Raw genomic sequence first — 25,000 nt, 5'->3', positions numbered from 1 at the left:
AAATGATGAATTTTAAAAGTATTTCTGGTTTAATATTCAATGAAGAAAAACTAAAATACTACCTATATATACACAAAAAATATTCTCATTAGTGATTTTACTAAATATGTACCCAATTCAGGTCAGATAACTTATTTAGGTATAATACTATCTAAAGATATTAAATCTATTATATATAATAATTATAATACCTGTTTTCTTAATATACAAAACCTTTTTAATACCTGGAATAATATGTTTTTTACTATGGAGGAGAGACTTACAATTATTAAAATGATAATATTCCCCAAGATTTTATACTTAATACAATCAATAATACTTTCACCTACAAAAATAATTATCAAGAAACTGAATACACTAATGTTAAATTTCTTATGGGCACCTAATAGACCTAGGATTGCATTAAAGAAACATACTAATTGCTGGTCTCAAGGGGGTATTTCTTTTCCAGACTTTAATTTATATACTATCTCTTCTATTGTAAAAGTTATTACTTTATTAATAGATCAGTCATATGTTGCAAAATGGAAAGATTATTGGGAGCTAATTAGTATGCACTTCATGAAAATCTCCTTAACACATAAGAATATGATTGTAAATAACTCCATGTTATGGCTACTAAAGGAATTTTGTACTTCACCTATTACACCTAAACATATTGTTTGTTACCCATTAAACATTATTATTAGCTATCGTAACTTTATATTCATGCACCCTAAGTATAGGGAATGGAATTTTATTATATTCCCTATAATGTATACTCAGGGTATGCTTTTGTCATCTACTTCTGAAGGAACTCATTTAGCTATAGATAATGATCTAAAGTACTGGTATCAGTTGATATCTGATAATAAAGTTAAAAATCTAGATTTCTTAAAACAAGAATTTGATCTAAGAGAAACTTGCTGGTTAGAGGTTCAGACCTTTAGACAACATCTCATTAATAAAATACATATAATGTCTATAACAGTTAAAGAATCTATTCCAACACTGATTGATTACTTGATATTAAATTTACAACATAAAGTTTCTGATAAAGGTAAACTTTCATACATACATAAAATTATCAGACAAGAAACTTTTTACAGTGTAGATTCATACTGGAATTATTTCACTTCTATTAATGGGGACCCACCAAATCAACAAGATAAACAATATATATTGGAATCTGCTTATAGAACTACGTCTTCCATTGTCTGGAGACTTTATACATGGAAATTTTTACATAGATCTTTTTATACACCTTTTGATGATGAATAAAATAAATAATAAAGATAATTTATGTAAGAGATGTAATGTAGAAATTAATGCTGACTGGGCTCATATGTTTTATGACTGTATAAAATTGAAAGAATACTGGAAGTCAATTAATGAATTTTTGCAGGCTCTTTTTACAGATAATTTCATTATTTCTAAATCTCTTATATTATTCAACACACCTGTACCTCAAAGTGTTAAAAAGGTTAAGCTTCCCTTGTTATGGTCTATTCTAGCAGTGGCTAGGAAAATAATAACTAGAAATTGGATTTCAGATACACCTCCTTCGTTCAATTAATTTAAAAATGTTATGAATATAGTGTGCCATATGGAAATAAACACAATTAGGACAAGAACAACTAGAAAAACATCTTATTATATTGTATGGGATAATTTACAAAATTTGTTAAAAAAATTCTAATTTCAATAGCACGGTATTTTAGTTTAATTAATTGATCTGATTGTAGTGGATGTCTTTGTAAATACTTTAGTTGTTTTGTTGAATATTATAATAATACCTATTTTTAATTACTTGTATAAAATTGTTATGATATTTCTCTTATATGTTAAAACAATAAACCTGTTTTGAAAAAAAAGAAAAAGGTATGCATGGTTCATAGATAACCTACAAAGATCACCACATGTCCTGTCTTTTGTTTCAGGGAAGAATATGACAGTCAGGTTTTTTCTATCTCTTTACCCTTTGCTCCTAAAAACTTTAAGAAGCAGATGTAGTACACTTTTGTTACATTTAGATAACCAGAAGTTAAAAACTGTCAACTGGCAAAGCAATGGGTTGGATTCTGGTTCTTTGGACTTTCCACCTTGCTGTCTCTAAGAAGAAAAAGTATTTGGGGTGCTTTTAGTTTCCACTTCGGCCATATTGGAGCCCTAAGATCATCTTTTGACTTCTCTTTACACCCCTGGTTTTCCTTGAGAATCCACTAAGTGCTGAGTGGTAGGCACAATCTTTAGGGCAGCTCACACTTCTCCTGCAGGAGAAAAATTATTGCAACAGTCAGGGGAGGGAACAGGCATTGTTCGCTTCATAGGGCCTCGTTGAGGAGTCATATTCCCAGGGAGATGACTGGATGTCTGAGTGCTTGCTTCTTTTTGATGAATACTCCCACAAAAAGGAAGTACAAAGTGAAGAACATATCCTCTTCTGTCTCTCCTTCATCAGAGGGAGTGAAAGATTATTGGCTAGTATTTGGTCAAGGTTTAAACAAAGCCTTTCAGTAACTACAATCAGAATTTTCATATCCCGATAAAAGAAGACATCTCTCTCTCTCTGTCAGATCAGAATCTGATGTACAGACACTAGGTTTGGACTATACCTCTCAAGTTCCTATTCCATTTAACTGGGCATCTGAATCTGAAGAAAACATTTAATCAGATTATCCAGCTAAAGAGTTGCCTTTATCTGATACTATTACCAGGAGAAAGGAGTTATTTAAGTGGGAACAAAAAGAAATATTAAAGATCTAGTAAAGATATTATGAATTACTAAAGGTGGATTCCCCTCAACCAGCAGCTATTCCCCTGTCTTACCAGCTTTAGAGGATTCCTTCCAAGCAGCAAATTGCCAGACAGTTGGACTCTAGTCCCTAGAAAATCAGATACCTTTAAAGTTCCATAAACACACTTGTTTCTTTTTAATAAAATTATGGCAGACCCTACTGTGGTTTCTCTTACCAAACCATCTTTTTCCTAACACCTTATGGCAGCTAACCCTATTCCATCAGACAAAGATGGGAGAGTTTTAGAAGGTATACATTTTTCTACCTTAGCCTTGAGAACAGTGAACTGGTAATTCTAGATTTAAAAGACACATACCATCACATTCAATTCTCAAAGATGATAGATTTTTTTAAGACTTTCTGTAGCTGGTTTACATTTTGCCAGACAGCCAGACTCTAGTCCCTAGAAAATCAGATACCTTTAAAGTTTCATAATCACACTGGTTTCTTTTTAGAAAATTTAGGGCAGACCCTGCTGTGGTTTCTATTTCCAAAACATCTTTTTCCACGCACCTTATGGCAGCTAACCGTATTCCATCAGACAATGATAGGAGAGCTTGTGATAGGTTTGGGAAGAATGTATATATTTTTTCCACCTTAGCTTTTAGAACAGAGAATTGTGAAAATCAAATGTCTATGTTTTTACTGCCATCCTTCAACAATACGAAAAAGCTAGTTGCTGATCTTCCTGCTTCTGACACCTAGTCATCCTCTACTACAAACAAACTGTAGAACTACTATAACAATAAAAAATAACCAAGGCTAATCTGAAATTACCAAAAAACTGTATGCCCCTAAACTACATTAGTTTAAGCAAAGTGTAATTTCTAAAGGTAAAAATAACATTCCAAAGATAAAATATATTTTGGTAATTTCAGATTTTATACTATATCTGTATTTAAACATTTTTATAAGCTGTGTTTTAATTATATGTTGTTTGATTGTTTTCTAAGTCTCATTGGACCTTTTTAAACATCTGACCATCATGTGCTTTTTTGCTAACTATTTAAATGTGGTATATTAGTTTTGTTGAACAATCTGAAGAGGTGGGTATATGTGTACCCACGAAAGCGCTTACTGTTACAATAAATTCTTATTTGTACCTTCTAGCCTTGGCTATTTTTTGTTTTCATACCAAGTCATCCTTTACTTCCTTACTTTTGCTTATGTCTCAGGTTACCAGACACAGTTGATTGTGCATGTTGGGAGGCTGACACTGGATCAGTAATGAGATTTGCTTGACTGCGTTTTCAAAATTTACCAGGGCATGTTAAAGCTGAACGTCTTAATACATCTCTGGATAAGGAGGCATTATTTGCACCTTCCAGTGCTAAGGTCTTGAAAAGAATTGATAAGAGGGGAAAGGTACTCTAAGAGGTCTCGCAGATATTTCAGTTCCCCATACCCAAATATAATGGAAACTTTCCATCCATTTCAGGATCCTTTTATAGGAAGCAATACAAGCAATCCCAGCAATAAACATGCAAATAAGCATTCAGAAAACAATGCCATCTAAGTTCAGAAAAGAAAAGAGGGCCCTCACAAACCCAAGGACAGTATAAGAAAGCAGATTGCCTATGTCATCCTTCAGTGTTTTCCCCTCAGCACCCTGGCATTGTAAAGCTTTACCAAAGTCTAGGTCTTCATTTTCCCCTGTGGCAACAGGTAACTTCAGACACCCAGACCCTGAAAAGCATTCAAAAAGGTTATATCTGACAGTAGTACTTCTTTCTTCACTTTCAAGACATTCTTCCACATCTGTCCAATCAAATCTGAATGTTTCCTCCAATCACTGACCAAATGCTGTCTCAGGGGGTTATAGTACCTGTACCTGCATTTTAATTAAGAGAATTTCTAGAGTCAAAGAAAGAAAGAAGGGTCCTGGATACCTGTGGTTTCTAAACCTGCATATCAACATTCTAAAATTCAAAATTCTCTCTCTACACTACAGTCTCTGTTTCCTTTCATTCCCCCTTACAGCCAAACTCTAGTCCCTACAAAATCAGATACCTTTAAAGTTCCAGAAACCCATGTTTCTTTTTAGAAAATTTATGGCAGACCCTACTGTGTTTTCTCCCTCCAACATATCTTTTTCTAAACACCTTATGGCAGTTAACCCTATTCCATCAGATAAGGGTAGGAGATCTTTTGATAGATTTGGAAAGAAGGTATATATATTTTTTCACCTTAGCCTTGAGAACAGTGAATTGGTAGCCCTGGATTTAAAATACACATACCATTACATTCATTTCTCAAAGATTTCAGATGTGTTTTTTTTTAATCTTTCTGTATCTGGTTTACATTTTTAGTTTACTGCTTTACCTTTTTGGTTGTAAACAGTTCCAAGAGTACTTACAAAGTCTCTAGCTCCTATATTTTTCCATATTTAGATAACTGCCTTATTATTTCAGATTGTCGGTAAGCTGTCAAGAATCTCTTCACTGTCAAAAAACTATATCTCAGCTTAAGATTTCAAGTGAATAAAAAATCTTCTCTTACTCCTAGCTACAAGATAGTGTTTCTAGGATGACTTTGAGATACATCCAGCACAAGAGTATTTCTTCCTCAAGACAAAGTGGACTTCTACAAGGAAGAGTTTCTGATACTCTCCAACAGACTTTTTCAATAGCCAGTGACTACCTCAGGATTTTAGATTTCAGGACCTGTACAAGTCTTATGATTGTTCTAACCAGACTTCACATGAAAAAAACTCAATGGTTTCCCAAATCAGTGTCTACCCAACACCAGCACCCCCTCTTTTTTCAGATTGTGGTATTGGGTTTTGTCAAAATGGAGCTCCACTGGTGGCTGAATCAGTTGTCACTCAACCCAGATCTTTCTTTTATCCCTCCAATCGCTACTCCATCTATATACACAAGATGCATCAGATTTTGCATGGGGAGTTGTATCCTAAGGGGCAAACAATTAGAGTCTGTGGAACAAGTAAGACAAACTGAAGCACATAAAAGAAATGATGTCTTTAATAATGCTCTTGTATTTCTAAACCAGGATCTCTTCTAATAGTCATAGACAGCACTCCAGTCATGTGTTACATAATCAAACAGAGATGAGACAAGGTCTTATCCCTTTTATAGACTACTTATTTTAGCTTGGGAGCTAGCAACTCAGCTCAACCTACCCCATTAGGCTACTTACATTCTGTCAGAGCAGAATTTTGCAACAGATAAGTTGATTAAATGCTAAATGCAAAAAAATGCATAGTAATGCCCTTTGGAAAAAACAGAGTACCTGCAAACTACAACATATGAGGTAATCCCCTGAAATCTGAAGAAGAAATAAGGGATCTAGGGACCCAAGTAGATAGTCAGCTTTCCTTTGAGAACCATGTTGCCAAAGTGGTTAGAAAATCCTTCTGTGTGACCCATCTGATCACAAAAGGGTTCGCATCAAGATCTAAGGATGTAATGGTGCCCCTCTACTCTTCCCTCATCAGACCTATTATTGAGTACAATGCACCAATTGGAATGTACCTGGCTAGACATCTCCAGCAGCTGGAGAGGCCACAAAGGTACCTAACCAAGAGGATTACTGGCCTCAAACAGTTGCCCTATGCAGCACGAATGAAAAAGCTAAGACTGTTCTCTGTTGCATACCGCTTTCTCAGAGGCGATCTCTGTGTAACGTACAGAGCCATGTCCAACCCAGAATTGTTGAACATGCTTCATCTTAGCAAAACCAAATCTACTCAAGCTACACGCTCTAGGGATATAAACCTCAACACAAGAATGAATAGAACATGCTGGAGGGATAGATTCCCTTCGCAGAGACTTCCCTTAGTATGGAACAGGGTCCCGATCTACATAAGACAGAGCCCCTCACTATCACTCTTCAAGAGGAACCTTGATGAGTGGATGGGTAACAGAAAGTTCACACCGGGGATCACACCAACAGCACTACTAAATATGGGACAAGAGTTCTAGCTGCTAGTACAAGGGTCTAGGGAACTACTAAAGGGGCGGTGAATACCGCACAACGTGGCTGGGCTAATATATGCCTTCGGGCAGATAGCCCAGTACCAACCTATGAATCTATTAGGACCAGAACAGATCTCCGTGAGTGGAAGTTGCACCTTTGAGTGGTCCTGGAACTAATCTAACTCTGGGGAACTTCTCAAGTGGATTGGTTTACCTCCATTAACAACAGACAGTTGAAGAAGTTCTGCCTCAGAACTGCTTGCATAAAGGCTTGGAAGATAGGTTTTCATTCTCATTGATGGGAATGTTCCTGTATGTTTTTGCACCCTTTCCTCTGATAATCAGGGTGCTTCTAAAGGTTATAGAGGACTGTCTAAAGGTGATACTGGCAACTCTCTTTTGGCCCAGGCAATAGTAGTTCTCCTTTTTTATGGAAATGACCAAGGATAATTGCCACAAGCTTCTTCATAGGATAAATTTTGTCACATGGGATGTGGGCTCTCTAATTCACCCCACACTTCAACTTCTTCATCTTACTGCCTGGATGATAGAATTTTGATACCAGTTAGGGACCTGTGAAGATGTGCAACAGATATTAAAGCATGTATGGCTAAATGGAAAAAGATTTTCTAGTACCTGCACTTCCAAGAACCAATGTCCTTTTAAGGTTCAATCACCATTGCTTCTGCAGTACTTGTGTGAATTATTGTCCTCTGGCCTTTCTTATCCTTCCATCAAGATTCATATTTTTTTCATTTCTGCTTGCCTGCCTATGGATCCTCCTCTTTCTACTTTATCTAAAGTGAAACAATTTCTGAAAGGGGTATTGCATATTTGTCCAGGTAGAAAACAGGTGACTCTTTCATGGGATCTTAACTTTGTGCCAGAGAACCTTATGCCATTTCCCTTTGTTCCAAATCACAAAGCTGATTTAAAGATCTTAACATAGAAAACAGTGATGCTAATCATTCCCACTGCTGTGGTAGCCTTTAGGCTACATGGGCTATGTCTTGCCTCAAGACACAGCAACTAGTCAGCTTCCAAAAGCTCTGCCTCCTTCCCTCACTGTCATTCTGATTGCTGATTGGTTAGCCCTGTGGAAGGAAAATTAGCAGTCAAAGTGGAAAATGTTCAGTACTTTCTTGCCACCTGGTGAAGAAACAACTCACTAATAGCAGCAACTGGCCTTCATCTCCTTTTTGCAGGTAATAGTCTGTTTAACAAACCTATTATTTCCTTAATACCATCTATATCCTGTCTGGGAAACCTATTTATAGTTTTGGCTTATTTTATTGTAAAAATGTACTGCTCATGCTTACTTGTGTATTTTAAAATGAATATGTTATAATGGGAAGTGTTTCATTTAGGGCAAGGAATGTGTCAAATGAAGTAGTGCTTGTGTACAGGATATGACAACGTACGTGGCATAATTTTCTGTCAGAATTATTTTATTCTAAAGGGGTTTCTGACAGGTTTTTCATATGCTACTTATGCATTATGGTGTTTTGAGGACATATATAGTGTAGGTATGTGTTCCATTTGTGCAAGTTATTTGTGAACTTACCTTCAAACTGTCTAGTTGCCGTGATCTTACCTGCATTTAGAGCATCCACTTCTGTCACATTATTGACATAAAAAAACAAATTAACTGAGAGCCCTTGCCAATTATGTGGACTCAGTTTTCACCTCAGTATTCAGTAGGTGACTTTGTAGTGGCCAGTAGTTGTTCCTCAGACCAATCACTTACCTGTCTGGAATCCTCTGGTGCAGTCTTTTTGACCACCATGAACCAGGAGGGGTCAGACACATCTTTTTCAGCTTTCTTCTGTTCCATTTTCCAAGCTGGATGTGACAGAACCATCTTTACTGGGACACAGAGTTTCACCAGGAGAAGCTGCCGAATATTCTGAGGGGATGAGACCTCTTCATTGGACAGATTTTGTTTCTCCAGGTCGGTCATTAAAACACCTGCAAAAAAAACCAAAAGATTAATCTTTGCTCATTCGATAATAAAATTTTTGCAGTCAATCCTTGTATGTATTTTTTAGACCCTGAGATTCAGGTCAATAAATTTTTTTCTTGAGGGTAATGTGATAGAGGACTCTGATATAGAAACAGATAGGACTTCTTCTCTTACTGAATCTCAAACCCAAAAATGTGGTGTTGAGGGAAATTTGTCCTTGTAGCCTCTCCTGGTGGAATTCTCTCCTTCTCGATGTATTGCCAGGATGAATGAGGAATTTTTGTGGAAACGGATGGGAACCAGAAGAGATGGTAGGAGCATTCAAGCTTAAACATGGATCTTTTCCTAAATAGGGACAGTTTACTTTTAAAGAATGAATATACCAACATTCTATTACCCCTCCCCTCCTGCCCCAGTTTCACATAGTCTGTCCCATCAGCTGGCTCTGTGCATTCCTTTTTGTCAACAGATTGTGACAGACTCAAGAGTGTTTCTGTCTCAGTAGTGATACAGTTGGCACTGCATTTTCCCACCTCCTTCCATACCAAACAGAATAGTTTCCTCAGGTTCTTAAGCACTTGCTCACACTAGAAGTCATAGAACCAGTGCATTTAATCCAAAAGGGCAATAACTTCTATTTCAGAGTGTTTCTGTTATCAAAGTGTCTTTTTTCAGAACAATTCTAGCTCTTTCCTTACTAAATTAGTTTCTAGAACTTCTTATTCTCTAGATGTGGAGCCTTCAGAGTTCGTTACCTTTCATTGCTTTAGGAAACCATATGGTACCATTGCACCTTATTAATGCATTACAGTACATTTCCATAGCTAGTGGTTTCAGGATTGTTTTCAGATTTTATTCTTTCCAGGTCACATAGTTCTTTGCCTTAACTATGGGGTTATCTTCTCCCTTAAGGGTGTTTTCCCTGGTACCATCAATGTCTCCTTGCAGAACGTATGGCACTCTCTTTTGAAGTACTTTTTATCTTGGCAAAATCTTCTCCCAGACATCTGTATTCTTTAATAGGGTTTCACCTCTTCTGATCAATCTGGGAATCTAGATAACCTTTCAGAAATCATCTGTGACCCTGTTATTAAAGATTGTTTTTTTTTTTTCTGTGATGTATTATTTTAGATTTTACATCAAATTACTTTTTGTTGCAGGCGAAGGTGAATATTATCTGGACATCTTTGTGAGCTTCTCTTCTCAGTTTCTGACTTTGGCCAGAGAGTTTTCTCATATGATTTATCATTGTCTCAATTCTCTCATCAGGTTACAGTGAAGCTAGATTATGTAAAAAAGCACTTGGACCCAAAGTTTCTCTTTCTCTCTCTCTCTCTCTCTCTCACTCTCACTCTCACTCTCTCTCACTCTCTCTCTCTCATATATTTGGAGTTAGCTCTTCAGCATTTGTAACACGTCAAGCATCTTAATTCTGTCAGAGCAAAATCTAATGGCAGACTAGCTGAGCAGGTCCAAGACAGACCCTCACTGTTGCAGATTGCATGCACTGATCCATTTGTGGAACGCACCTCTAAGAGAACTTTTTGCCTCCTTTCAAAACAAGCTTTGTAATAGTTTCTTTTTATTCTCTTTTATGTCCATGTCTTGTTTTGTATTTGCACTTCCAACCTTTCAACTGTGTTCCAGGGTAATTCTGAAGATTCAGAAGGACTTAACAGATATTTGTCATGACTACCTTTTGGCCCAGGCAACATTGGCTCTCCCTTTTTATGGAACTGGCCAATGACAATGATCACACGATTCTGCACAATCTGAATCTACCCACATAAGAAAGGGGTAGTTTAATACACCCCATTCTAACACATATTCAACTATCTACCTGGGTGACTCAATTCAAACTATTGGGCACCTCTTTTTAGGGGGCGTTCATCAGGTACTAAAGAAAGTAATAATTCCTGCTATGAGAAAATCCTTAATGGACTGTTGAAAAGATTTTCACGTTGGTGTCTACCAAATAAATGTGGGCCTAACAGTGATTTTGTACTAATGGAGCTCAAATTCTGGTTTACTAGCACCGAGATGGCTGTAGTCCTTTACAATGTACATCTAGTGGCCATGTAAGTGCATCTGCCCAGGAATTTGCCACTTTCTTCTATGTTTTTGTAAAACACTTTCAGAAAGGAGGGCTGCAGCTGAGTTTACCACGTTTGCAGCTCACTCCATTCTAGAATATTAACTGTTTCCTGGAAACATTATCCACATCTTTACTGGAATGCGTACATTGGCATGTTAAGGTTCATTACATATAAAACTATTCTGCTCTTTGCTCTGACATTAGCAAGAGAACTATTGTAGCTGCAAGCTTTCATGGTGGGTAAATCATATCTGTCTTCTTTATGGCTAGGATATTAAAATTAATTCCCTCATTCATGCTCAGGGTTATTTCAGAGTTTAATTGAATCAGACCATTAGTCTGCCAGTGTTCTGTCATGACCTTCAGAACCAGAAAGAAATGATTCTACATACTCTGAACATGCATAGAAAGCTCAGGTGTTATTTTGTCAGATCTAAGTAATGTAGAAATGCTGATCAGCCGTTTATTTCTTATGTTGAGACTAAGAACGGACAACTTATGTCAAAACAGAGTATTTCTAGTTGGTTGTCCTAGGCTGTGGCCTTTTGTTATACCTACTTTACTAAACTACTTTCAGGCAGTATTAAGGCACAGTGTATTAGAGCCTTGTCTTATTTGATTGCATATAGGAACTGGGTGGTCTCCAAAAGTTCTCTAGAGGTATCTACGTGGTCCTTCATACATACCTTTTTAAGGCATTTCATACTGAATTCTGTTGCTAGATCCAAGGCTACTTAGCTATGACCATTCTCCATGGGCTCCTGGATTTATATCCTCCATCCTTCCAGGTTGGATAGGCTTTGAAAATCTACCTGTATAGACTAAAGACTGCTGTAGCAGTGGGAATGATGAACTTAGTACATTTGAGTAAACTGCACCTATCATAACAGCAGATGTTTGAATTCCTCATTGCTGCAGAAGCCACACCCACCTTCCTTCTCCCTCCTATTGTGTATAGTTTTTTTTCCCTGGGAAATAGCTTGGTGTTTATTTCTTGTTTATTTATTCCAGGATAAGTGTGATACTTGTTAACATTTAGACAAGAAAGTCCTGAAGTTTCCCTCCGCAGTGCTAGCAAATTCGCAGTCAGAGCGGAAGTGAGGTAAGATGTGAAATCTTTTGGGAGCTGGCTGGTTGTTATGCCTTGGCAAAAACAACCCATATACCCTAACGGCTACTGCAGCAGTGAGGAATTTGAACAGCTACTGTTATGAGTTAAATGCAACTTACAGAACTGGACTTTACTTACTGATCTGACTGATGAGTGTCTGAGATACAAGCTCTTATGGTGATTCAGTCCTACCTCATCTTTCACAAATATAGGGTATCCTTAAGAATCAACCCTCCTTTTATGCCAAAAGTGGTTTCAGATTTTAGTTTGAGCCAGTCTGTTTATCTCCCTGTTTTTTTTTTTCAGATCCAAAAAAATAAGAGACAAAGCATTCTACACACTCTGGATGGCCACAGGCAACTCCAATGCTAAGCTGAGAATAGAAAGCTCCAGATTCTAATTAGTTGTTTATTTACTATGAAGGCAATAAAAATTTAAGGGCAAAACAGACTATTTCTAAATGGTTGTCCCATGCAGCTCAGTTTTGTTATTCGTACCATGACAAAGCAAAAATCTGTGCCCATTCTACCAGGGTTATGAATTCATCTGCTTTTTGGAAAGGGGTGGGCTCTCTAAACATTCTAAAGGCAGCAATTTAGTCTTCACTGAATACTTTTACTATGGACTACAAAAGTGACTGTTTTTCTAGCGCTAGGGCAGGATTTGCTAGGCCTATACTCTGGGGACTCCTGGACTCTGATTCTTCAGACTCCTCCCTTTCTTTCTAAGATTTAGTATTTCTCCCATGTAACAACAACAACAACATAGCTTAGACTACTGCATCTAATGATGAACATAGTAAAGGTGTGTAAGTAAACTTACCACAACAGGAGATGTTTGAAGAAATCACTGTAGCAGAAAACACATCCTCCTTACTTCCCCCTTTTTGTCATAAGTTATGTCAGAGTGGGGGCCCCATTTTCCCCTATTCTCTTAACATATTCTTGGTTGACAGGGTTCTGTCTTCCTGTAGTTGTGTTTCAAAAAGCTCTGAGTTTTATGGCACCAGTACATCTGTTTTTATACTGGCTCGTCCTCATGCTGTAACAGTTATACAAGCATGTGGACGGTGCCCTAAAGCTTTGGAAACTGACTGGATGTCTGATCTTTGGCAGGATTCATCCTAAACAGCTTAGGCTACTGCAACAGTCTTCTATTAGGGTATCTGCTATTATGGTAAGTTTATTTACTCAGCTATACTTTTTTTGTATTCTTCTATACAAATCTGTCAATTCTTTCCAAGCCCTGTGAAAACGTATCAGCCCTACAGTCATTTACATATCCAGCAATGGTTTTAATCACTTTTAGCGTATTGTTCTGTTTGTAAAGTCTACATACATTTGCTTGTGAGTTTTATTTTAAATTCTGTAAGTAAAAAATATCTCTAGGTGTAAGGGAGGAAATGTATTCTTGCATTTAAGTTTTGTGATATTAGTTAAAATTACAACAGGCTAAACATCCTTCATTTGGAGACTTGAGACTTTGCTAAATGATCCATGGATTATCACATTAAAGTGAAACACCTAACTTTAATTCCAATGGTGTTCCTTGTTTGGAGAGATTTAATTTCTTTCAACTTATTTTTTCATTATTTCAGGTTGTATAGCACGGACAGTAAGCTCACCAAATCAACATCTACTGAGAGCCGATGATGTGGTCAGCTGTTGCCTTGACTTGAGTGCTCCAAGCATATCTTTCCGAATTAACGGACAGCCGGTTCAAGGCATGTTTGAGAATTTCAATACAGATGGCCTCTTCTCCCCTACTGTCAGCTTCTCTGCAGGAGTGAAGTTAGTACTATTACTATTTTATCCATCTGACAGTTGCATGCAGTTTTTGACTAACAACCATTGTTACAAAGTATTTAATTATGAAATATTTGACATCACTGTGAATATAACTCAGAAGGAAGACTGGATGAGAGGGTAGGGCACATAGGGGAGTACTCACAGAGTAAATTAGTACTCCCAGAGTAAATTAGACAAGGGAGATGGACAAAGATTTAGTGCAAGTTAGGTAGTCAAAAGTAATTGTTAGGCCTACAGAAGCAATAGTAGTTTAAAATAATCAACCGACCACAAATGTATTCAGTACAGACTGAACTCAGAGAACTAAAAGCTGAAATAACTTACAGAAAAAAAAACATGACAAAAAGAAAAATAGGTTGGTGAATAGGTAACAAACTTAGACGTGCAGGAGTTCAGGTGTGATGTAGCAGTAAGGTATACATGTCTGAATAGGTAACAAACTTAGACGTGCAGGAGTTCAGGTGTGATGTAGCAGTAAGGTATACATGTCTGAATAGGTAACAAACTTAGACGTGCAGGAGTTCAGGTGTGATGTAGCAGTAAGGTATACATGTCTGAATAGGTAACAAACTTAGACGTGCAGGAGTTCAGGTGTGATGTAGCAGTAAGGTATACATGTCTGAATAGGTAACAAACTTAGACGTGCAGGAGTTCAGGTGTGATGTAGCAGTAAGGTATACATGTCTGAATAGGTAACAAACTTAGACGTGCAGGAGTTCAGGTGTGATGTAGCAGTAAGGTATACATGTCTGAATAGGTAACAAACTTAGACGTGCAGGAGTTCAGGTGTGATGTAGCAGTAAGGTATACATGTCTGAATAGGTAACAAACTTAGACGTGCAGGAGTTCAGGTGTGATGTAGCAGTAAGGTATACATGTCTGAATAGGTAACAAACTTAGACGTGCAGGAGTTCAGGTGTGATGTAGCAGTAAGGTATACATGTCTGAATAGGTAACAAACTTAGACGTGCAGGAGTTCAGGTGTGATGTAGCAGTAAGGTATACATGTCTGAATAGGTAACAAACTTAGACGTGCAGGAGTTCAGGTGTGATGTAGCAGTAAGGTATACATGTCTGAATAGGTAACAAACTTAGACGTGCAGGAGTTCAGGTGTGATGTAGCAGTAAGGTATACATGTCTGAATAGGTAACAAACTTAGACGTGCAGGAGTTCAGGTGTGATGTAGCAGTAAGGTATACATGTCTGAATAGGTAACAAACTTAGACGTGCAGGAGTTCAGGTGTGATGTAGCAGTAAGGTATACATGTCTGAATAGGTAACAAACTTAGACGTGCAGGAGTTCAGGTGTGATGTAGCAGTAAGGTATACATGTCTGAATAGGTAACAAACTTAGACGTGCAGGAGTTCAGGTGTGATGTAGCAGTAAGGTATACATGTCTGAATAGGTAACAAACTTAGACGTGCAGGAGTTCAGGTGTGATGTAGCAGTAAGGTATACATGTCTGAATAGGTAACAAACTTAGACGTGCAGGAGTTCAGGTGTGATGTAGCAGTAAGGTATACATGTCTGAATAGGTAACAAACTTAGACGTGCAGGAGTTCAGGTGTGATGTAGCAGTAAGGTATACATGTCTGAATAGGTAACAAACTTAGACGTGCAGGAGTTCAGGTGTGATGTAGCAGTAAGGTATACATGTCTGAATAGGTAACAAACTTAGACGTGCAGGAGTTCAGGTGTGATGTAGCAGTAAGGTATACATGTCTGAATAGGTAACAAACTTAGACGTGCAGGAGTTCAGGTGTGATGTAGCAGTAAGGTATACATGTCTGAATAGGTAACAAACTTAGACGTGCAGGAGTTCAGGTGTGATGTAGCAGTAAGGTATACATGTCTGAATAGGTAACAAACTTAGACGTGCAGGAGTTCAGGTGTGATGTAGCAGTAAGGTATACATGTCTGAATAGGTAACAAACTTAGACGTGCAGGAGTTCAGGTGTGATGTAGCAGTAAGGTATACATGTCTGAATAGGTAACAAACTTAGACGTGCAGGAGTTCAGGTGTGATGTAGCAGTAAGGTATACATGTCTGAATAGGTAACAAACTTAGACGTGCAGGAGTTCAGGTGTGATGTAGCAGTAAGGTATACATGTCTGAATAGGTAACAAACTTAGACGTGCAGGAGTTCAGGTGTGATGTAGCAGTAAGGTATACATGTCTGAATAGGTAACAAACTTAGACGTGCAGGAGTTCAGGTGTGATGTAGCAGTAAGGTATACATGTCTGAATAGGTAACAAACTTAGACGTGCAGGAGTTCAGGTGTGATGTAGCAGTAAGGTATACATGTCTGAATAGGTAACAAACTTAGACGTGCAGGAGTTCAGGTGTGATGTAGCAGTAAGGTATACATGTCTGAATAGGTAACAAACTTAGACGTGCAGGAGTTCAGGTGTGATGTAGCAGTAAGGTATACATGTCTGAATAGGTAACAAACTTAGACGTGCAGGAGTTCAGGTGTGATGTAGCAGTAAGGTATACATGTCTGAATAGGTAACAAACTTAGACGTGCAGGAGTTCAGGTGTGATGTAGCAGTAAGGTATACATGTCTGGGAAGCAGAAGTAGGTGCAAAGTATGTATAAGCAATGGGATGCTAGAATCCCAGGCAGTTCAGATATTGGACTGGGAGCCCAAGGTCTATGCTAGTGAGTTATAGGCTGACCATTAAGGAGGTAACAGGACCTGAGCAAAATCACCATGACACAGAAGAGAAAAAATGGAAAGCAGTGTTGGAAAATGCTTGATATCAAACTGCAAGAAGTCTAATAGTGTACGCTACAACATCATAAAAATAATCTGCAATTTTCACATACCTGCAAGAATTCTGAAATTTGCTGTGACATCATTAAACCATATCAGTAGGGGCTTCTCCTCATGCACCCTCTACACCCCTTCTACTTGCATATATAAACTCTGAGATCACTGTATCATAGAGAAGGGATACTGTATGATATTGAAAACTTGGCCTTAGTAAATATTTTCTATTTTTGCATTGACATGCATTCCAACAAAGAAGAAAAAGACAATATGTATACCCACACACACATATATCTATCTATTTCTGTGTGAGTGTGTGTGTGTGTGTGTGTGTGTGTGTGTGTGTGTGTGTGTGTGTGTGTGAGTATGTGTGTGTGGGTATGTGTGTGTATGTATATGCCTGTTAAAGTATGAGTTACTGATACTTGGTCAAACATTCCAGTTCTTAGAAAAATTAATGGCACAACTGATAGAAAATGCCAACTTTTTTCCCCCGACATCAGAATACAGTGGGAATTAGTGAATTTTCCCTCTCCCTACTGTGGTGAGATCTCGACATTGATATACCTTATATATCTATGTATATATATCTATATATATATATATCTATATATATATATATATATATATATATATATATATATATATATATATAGATATGTATATATATATATATATATATATATATATATATATAGATAGATATATATATATATATATCTTTATATCTATCTTTAAATCTCCTTCTCGGCGTGTGGCTGCTGAGCGTTTTTTCTGGCCTTTACCATTACAATTTGTGCAAACTACTTTTACCTAACTTTCCTACTGGGCCCTGCTGGACTTCAAAGACCAACTATATTCTCCTATCACACCCTTACCTGGGTATCCAAAGTATCCCTTGGACAGACTCACCAAGACAAACTAAGATTGTATGTTAAATTAGCTTCTATCTCTACTTGTATGGGTTAGTGTTATGATACTTGCTAGGTATCAGGTTTAAACAGCCAGAACAACCAGCATCCATACCCCCACTACTTGCTCTCTTGTACTCCATATCCCCCCTTTCCAAAATTTCCACAGCCTTTGTAGTATTTCCAACACCCTCAAACCCTTCCCTTCTGAATTCCCGTCCACTCTCAGCTTTCTACTGTGATCTCCAATCATTGTTATTACAAGTTATGACCACTAGAGGGCAGTCTTCACCCACCTCTGATTTACTTATTCTCATTTATTTCAACTTACTATAGACTAAACACCATAGCATTTCGCCCTCCTCTTCTTCACCTCTAGCCCTATACTAGCCCTTATACTCCCTACAGCTTCTCATTCTTCCTTTCCTTACACACATATCCACTGCCTTCCACACTCACCTTCTCCTGTTCTTACCTTCCACTAAACTGATTGTTTTTCTCGTCTTCCTGCTGCATCCTTCCTTTGGGTGCTCACTTGGATACTCTACCTGTACTTGTTATATTGAGCTCTTCCCTATTTCTCTAAGTTCTCCCATCCGACTCTCTGTTCTCTTCAATCTATCTCCCTGTTCTATAATACCTTCTCATCTCCCTCTCCCTATCCTTTTCCTTTGGGTACTAACCCTACTACTCTGTCTAGACTGTTCTAGTTGCCCTGACCCCTCCTTCCACTTATTTATTCTTCTTCTCCTCTCTCTCACTCTCCCTTCCCCCCACTACCTTCTCGTATCCAGTTTATTAGAGCCTTAGTATCTCGTTCTATCTTGCACCCCCTAACTTGCCTATTCTTCCGGTCACTGTTCGCTTTTCCCTCCTTACCCCTCCCCCCTACCTTACTGTATCCGCTCCCAACCTATCATAAGGGACCAGCTTTCTGGAGGCGCCATCTTTAAATCTCCCTCTCGGCGTGTGGCTGCTGAGTGTTTTTCCTGGCCTACTTATATTCTACTATGGTCCTCAACTAACATTAAACTGGAAACCTACATACTAGGCGATGTGAATATAGATTGAAACAAAATTAATAACAATAATCCCTCTTTATCTATTAATCTACTCAACTTTACCCAACTAACAATTGGCATGACCAGATCTAATAGAATCAACCCCCCAGGATCCACTCTGGACTGGATCTTAGCCTCTCACCCAAATAAGATATCACACTCTGGTATCCTACCAGATACCATGAGTGACCATCTCCCAGCTTTCATTCTCCGAGCTACCCACTCCTCCCCTCATCAACACCATTATACCTATACTCGTAATCTCAAAAACTTCAACCCTTTTATATTCTCAGAAACACTTAAACGAACAAACTGGGACAATCTAAAATCTATTCCCCTAGATAAAGCCGTAGATTTCTTTAATACAACCTTCCTAGATATTCTAAATGCCCAAGCCCCTCCTAGAACAAAGCGAATAAACCCTTACTCTGCCCCATGACTAACTAAAGACACTAAATCACTTATGCAACAAAGAGACAAGACCTGTAAACTTTACCATCAGAAAAAACTCCCTGACACCCTCCTGAAATATAAGCAGCTTCCTAATCTAACCAAAAAGCTTATTACAAAAGACAAAAAATCCTACTACATTAAACTTCAGTCTACCCATTCAAATAACCCAAAACAATTCTGGAACTCCATCAACTCTCTTCTGCACCTAGGTACAAAAAACAATCCTTGTCCTGATAATAATATAACAGACACAGACATTGCAACCCTATTCAACTCCTTCTTTACCAACTCCATAGCTGAACTCACTAAGACCTTCCCCAATAATATCTCCTCCCCTCCACTCAACCCTACATTCCCTTCCCCCACTCAATCTCCCTCTCCCACCCCTCCCCCTATTTTCCATCTAAAACCAATCTCTATTTCTCACATCAAAAAGCTTCTCACCAAACTCAAGCCTTGCTCTAATGCCCCTGATAATATACCCTCACACTTTCTAAAGCTTCTCACCAAACTCAAGCCTTGCTCCAATGCCCCTGGCAATATCCCCTCACACTTTCTAAAGCTTCTCACCAAACTCAAGCCTTGCTCCAATGCCCCTGGCAATATCCCCTCACAATTTCTAAAGCTTCTCACTAAACTCAAGCCTTGCTCCAATGCCCCTGACAATATCCCCTCACTCTTTCTAAAGCTTGCTGCAGATGCCATTGCCATCCCCATTAGCATTCTCATTAACCGATCCATTCATGAATCTTACGTCCCCAAATTGTGGCGTGCTGCCTATATCCTACCTCTTCACAAAGGAGGCAAAAGCAATAACATTTCTAATTTCCGTCCAATAGCCATTCTCTCCCCAATATCAAAAATTCTAGAAAAATGCATCCACCAACAACTTTTGCCCTTCCTTATCAGCAATCACCTCCTTACCCCTACTTAACATGGCTTCCGCCCCGACCATAGTACAATAACCACTCTCCTCTCATTTATAGACATAGTAAACCATGCTCGTGATTCTGGAGAAATTGTATCCACTGTCCTTCCAGATCTAGCCAAGGCATTCGACACTGTCTCTCACTCCCACCTTCTAACTCAACTGTCTAATCTCAGTCTCACTCAGCACTCACTTACCTGGTTTAAGAGTTATCTTTCTGACAGATCCCAGGCTGTGAAATGGAAAACAGATACCTCAATCTTCCTTCCCACCCCAACCGGGGTTCCCCAGGGTTCAATACTCGGTCCAATGCTCTTCAATATATTTATCAATGAATTCCATGCAGCCATTCCCAACACTAAAATAGTGCGGTATGCAGATGACTCCACTTTAATCTGCTCTGCTCCTAATCTTCCTGCTCTCCAAGCAATTACCCAATCTGCCTTCACAGCCACTGAGAACTGGATGCTTCAAAACTACCTCTCTCTTAATGCTAATAAATCCAAAATCCTACTTTTCTCTCCCTCTAAAAACACGCTTCTTGACAAACAATCTTTTAATATTATCAGTAATACTAACTCCCCAAAAGAAGTTGTCCCCTTCGCTAAACTTCTCGGTGTTACTATCGATGAACACCAAAAATTCGATATGCATGTCCAATCAAATATAAAAAAAAAAAAACATCAAAAACTTGGTTTACTATACAGAAACTCACACTTCCTCTCTCCCTCTACCAGGCATACTCTTGCCACTACCTACTTACTACCTTCACTGTTATATGGTGCCCCTCTACTAACCATCCTTGCTTCCTCCATCTCCGTAAAACTCGAAATCTGCTACAACAAAATCTCCAAATTCCCTACTAAATCTAAACACTCCTCCCACCATTGCTCTTCCCTTCACATGCTAAAGTGGCTAGAACTTCCCGACTACCTCCAACTCACTACAGCCCACAAATTAATCAATAATCCTACTGCATGCCCTGCTCTAGCAAACCTCCTTCCTTCTTATACTCCTCATAGAACCCTAAGATCCGCACAACAAAATCAACTTTCTATTCACAAACCAAAACGTTCCGCTGGCCAGTATCTGCTATCCTACTCCTTAGCAAAAAAATGGAACTCTCTTCCCCCCTCAATAAGAACCTCCAATAACTTTGAACTCTTCAAATCCCAGCTCCATTCTCATCTCTCCCTTAACTGGAAATGTAATTGTTCTCTGCCCCCCTAATCCTAATAAACTCATTCCTACCTGTTCTTTATTAATTACTTCTACACCTTGGAATTCTGCCAAACATCTTCCCTTCAACATTTCTAACATAACTTATGAACCTTTAATGTATATAGTGTATATACTATACATAGTGTTCTTTCTCTACTCTCTCTCTCTCTCTTTATACCTCTTCCTTCTAAACCTATATAACATTTGACTAATAAATGACTCTATCTACTATTTGCATCCAACTCTCTTCAACTTAATTTACCCTCCTTCCCCCTTCTATAACTCCCTACCCCTTTTTTTTCACATTTTTTTTTCACATTTGTTCTCCTTCTAATTAACAATTCTCTTACTTCCCTACTCAACTACCTCTCTCTCCTTTCTCTACTTTTACGTACTTATTCCTACTACTCTGTTTACTTTCCAATACCCTTCCTACTTACCATGCATGTTCTTCAGGAACTATCCTCAAGTCTTCTATACTCTTCTATTTGCACTGCATTTTTGCTACAACTCACCGTTTCATTTTATATCCTTGTTTAAAATACTATATAACACTATCCCCGGGATTCATGAACCTTGCGCCAGGCGCCAGCATAGCGTCGGCGTTATAAAGCCAAATATGGCCACCGAGCAATTCAGGTATGAAGCAATCCCACGTGCACTACCGGCGCGACCTGCCGCCCGGCGTAGGTATGCTAATCACACTGTGTGCGGCATTGCACCATGCAAATGAAGGCAAATAGCGATTCACGGCGGGCATGGCGTAAGGGCACGGCAATGTAAACCGAAAAAAACGGTTTACATTTACCCAAACATGACCAAGGAGTAACGGAAGGCTGTCAACGTCAGGTATCATACAGGTGCAATATGCCAAAGGCGAAAGGCACCGAGAATGTCCAAAGAAAACATGCACAAACTGTAAATAATGACAAAAATGTCATGTACGTAGAAACCACAGCAGAACCCCCGGATATGTGTGTACAGAAGGTGCAAAGCAATGAAATAATATGACAATGTCCTAAAAGAGCTGTATAATACACATCAGCTGTACAGCCACCACACACCATAGTATGTATGGAAAGCCCAACCCCAGCGCAAGGGTTGTCAAGGAGTGTTGGGACTGTTCGGCGCCGTAACCATGTATTAGCAGTCAATGCCATGCAAATGAGGCAGATAATAGTGAATCGCAAAGCTGGCGCTGGTGTAGGGATGGAGCAAACGGCGTAGCGGTACTACACCGTGGAGTGGCCTACACGAGATACATGTCAATCGCAGAGGGGTGTGCCACTGTAGGAGGAAGCATATTGGAGGCCAGCAAACCTGGGCTGTACAATGCACATCACAGCAGCAGGACCGGCGTGTGAGGAAATAGATGCGCTGAGAGTACATAATGCGCGCACAGATGCATGTGCACAAGGATGACTATGTTCCCCAACACAGTCATGTGACGGCCTCCCCGTCAACAGCCACGGATATAGGAAGGTAATGCGGAGAATATGAGGAAATGCGGAAGCAGTGTAATTGGAGCCGTAATGAGCAATCAACACCAATCAATCCAGGAAGGGCAAACGGCGGCAGCCGACAACTCTGTATGCAGACTCCTGCATAACGCGTAAGGGGAGGCATATGAATGCAAAGATAGTAGGGTATGTAGTAGAAATGCAAAGAACAAAGAACCGAAATAGCACAGCCAAGTACAGAGGTAGCATAACTGCAGCTGCAGATAAAATGCATCATATGCCATGTGCCTGCAGGATGCAGTAATGTAAGATGCAAAGCTAAGCCAATGCAGGCAACTGTAATGTAACACTAAAGGCAATACCGTTGCAGTTGCAACCGTAAAACACCGAAAATAATCCATGGATACGGCTGCACAGACACAACCAATGACATCACCGGGTATACAGCACAACAGTAGAAAGTGTGAATGCACACAACACACAGCGCGATTTCCCAAACGCCGCACCATAGGGTGTAAACACACGAGGAACTTTTAATATGTATATGGTGGGTGCCGCCGTGGCCGTGATGCATAGGTATGTGGCAGAGACAGACGGAGTTGCGGAGGACGGTGCCGACAACTACCGTAGGCCTCACAGGAGAAGGAGAGTGTTCAGACCAAGGGTGACCTACCAGGGGCTGCAAGACCTGGAGATAATAGAGCGCTACAGGGTGGACAGGGACACGTTACAGCAAATAGTGGAGCTGTGCCGGCCACGCCTGAGAACAAGAGACAACAGAGGGGAGCCCATCCCAGTGGACACAAAGGTATGTGTGAGCTTGCGAATACTGGCTACAGGTACCTTTCAAAGGCCAACCGGGGATATAATGGGTATCTCACAGGCATCAGCATCTAGGGTACTACACCAGTTCCTGGATGCCATGTTACGACATGCCCATGAGTATATAAACTTCCCCAGATCTCAGGAGGAGTTGGCTAGCAATATGCGCCGCTTCCACCGTGTGGCACAATACCCGGAGGTACTGGGTGCGATCGACTGTATGCACATAGAAATCAAGTCACCGCCCAGGAAGCAGGGTACACGCTACATAAACCGCAAGGGATACCCCTCCATCAATTGCCAGGTCGTGTGCAATGCGCAGGGCATTATCATGGATGTGTGTGCTGGCAGCCCTGGAAGCTTCCACGACTCCCATATCTGGCATGCCTCACAGCTGTATCAGGTATTCGCCAGGGGGGACATCACACAAGGTCACCTTGTGGGGGATGCTGGCTATGCACTGGAGCCGTGGCTGATGACACCCATCAGAAATGCACACACACACATGCAAGAACGCCATAATGAGGCACACGCACAAACCAGAATAATCATAGAGCGTGTGTTTGGGATTTTGAAATCACGGTTCCGGTGCTTGGATACATCGGTGGAGCCTTGCAGTACTCTCCAGGCACATGTGCCCACATATTCATAGTATGTTGTATGCTACACAATATGATTCTGCGGAAACAGCTGCTGCAGGGACATAATGGTGTAGGGCCACCAAGCCCGCCACAACTGCCAAGGCAAGCACAGGCACAGGCCGTTCAGCGCCATGAACACGCTGTGCCAGCCCCAGTAGGTAGACGGAGGCGCCCAATATGCCTATGCCCTGGCAAAGAGGGAACGCATAGCACATACTTTGACAGTGTAGGCCCCATGGACTGACACCTCCTTACCTGCACACACAGTGAAATGGACGCCACACAAACATGTCCGCCCGTAATGTGTACCGTATGGCCGGACCTATGTGTGACTCCAACAAAGGCACCGCCCAAACACTGCACACCCAATAGCCAGCAGAGCATGGAACACCAACACCTCACCGACGCTTGTTCTACAGCACACGGCGCCAGATACTGCCACTATCGCCGCAAGTCGACCACATATGTACGTATGTGCATACAGAGATACGGAAATAGATATCAGTACACATGTAGAAATATATGTACATACACAGATATAAAGTACAACAGGGTAATATGGAACCCAGGGATGCAAGTTCACAGATAAGTAAGACGCGAAATCTCCACATAGTAAACATAGTGACCGACAACCCGATCATCCGGAGGGTGGGCAGAGCAGGTAACGCCAGCCATGGAAATGTCAACCTGCATCAATACATATCCGCGTGTCGGATGATCACCAGTCCACGGTACAGTAACGGGATATGCGTGTCATATCCATAGGATATGAGTGGAGATACACGCCACGCCGCCGCGCCAACGAGGTATTGTGTTCAACCGTCGCGGTAAAGCGGCAAGCATACCAGTGAAGTGTACGTCATTATGAGGAACGACTCATTTGGGGTGTAAAACAGTTCATGTTCCTCGCAGTTCCTCAAAGTTCCACATTGAAAATGTCTGTCAAACATCCATTGTTAGGAATGTATTTAAATGACATCCTGGTAAATAGAAATTAATCATAGTAATTCATTAAAGGTTCTTCACTGTAAGTAAA

The 25,000-nt window shown here is 39.8% G+C and overlaps 1 protein-coding gene across 1 annotated transcript in view; it reads left to right on the top strand.

The window, feature by feature from the left end:
- RYR2 (ryanodine receptor 2) overlaps nt 1-25,000 on the top strand; it is a 6,224,161-nt gene that overhangs the window by 2,609,738 nt on the left and 3,589,423 nt on the right. Inside the window, exon 21 of the mRNA XM_044059048.1 lies at nt 13,479-13,671. Within this exon, the coding sequence (XP_043914983.1) occupies nt 13,479-13,671 (193 nt within the window). The remainder of the gene's footprint in view (nt 1-13,478; nt 13,672-25,000) is intronic.

The sequence above is a fragment of the Protopterus annectens genome, chromosome 1.part2, assembly GCF_019279795.1.
Source record: "Protopterus annectens isolate FY-2018-M chromosome 1.part2, PAN1.0, whole genome shotgun sequence".
NCBI lineage: Eukaryota > Metazoa > Chordata > Ceratodontiformes > Protopteridae > Protopterus > Protopterus annectens.
Note: the sequence above shows the minus strand (reverse complement) of the source record. Positions and strands in the feature narration are given on the sequence as shown.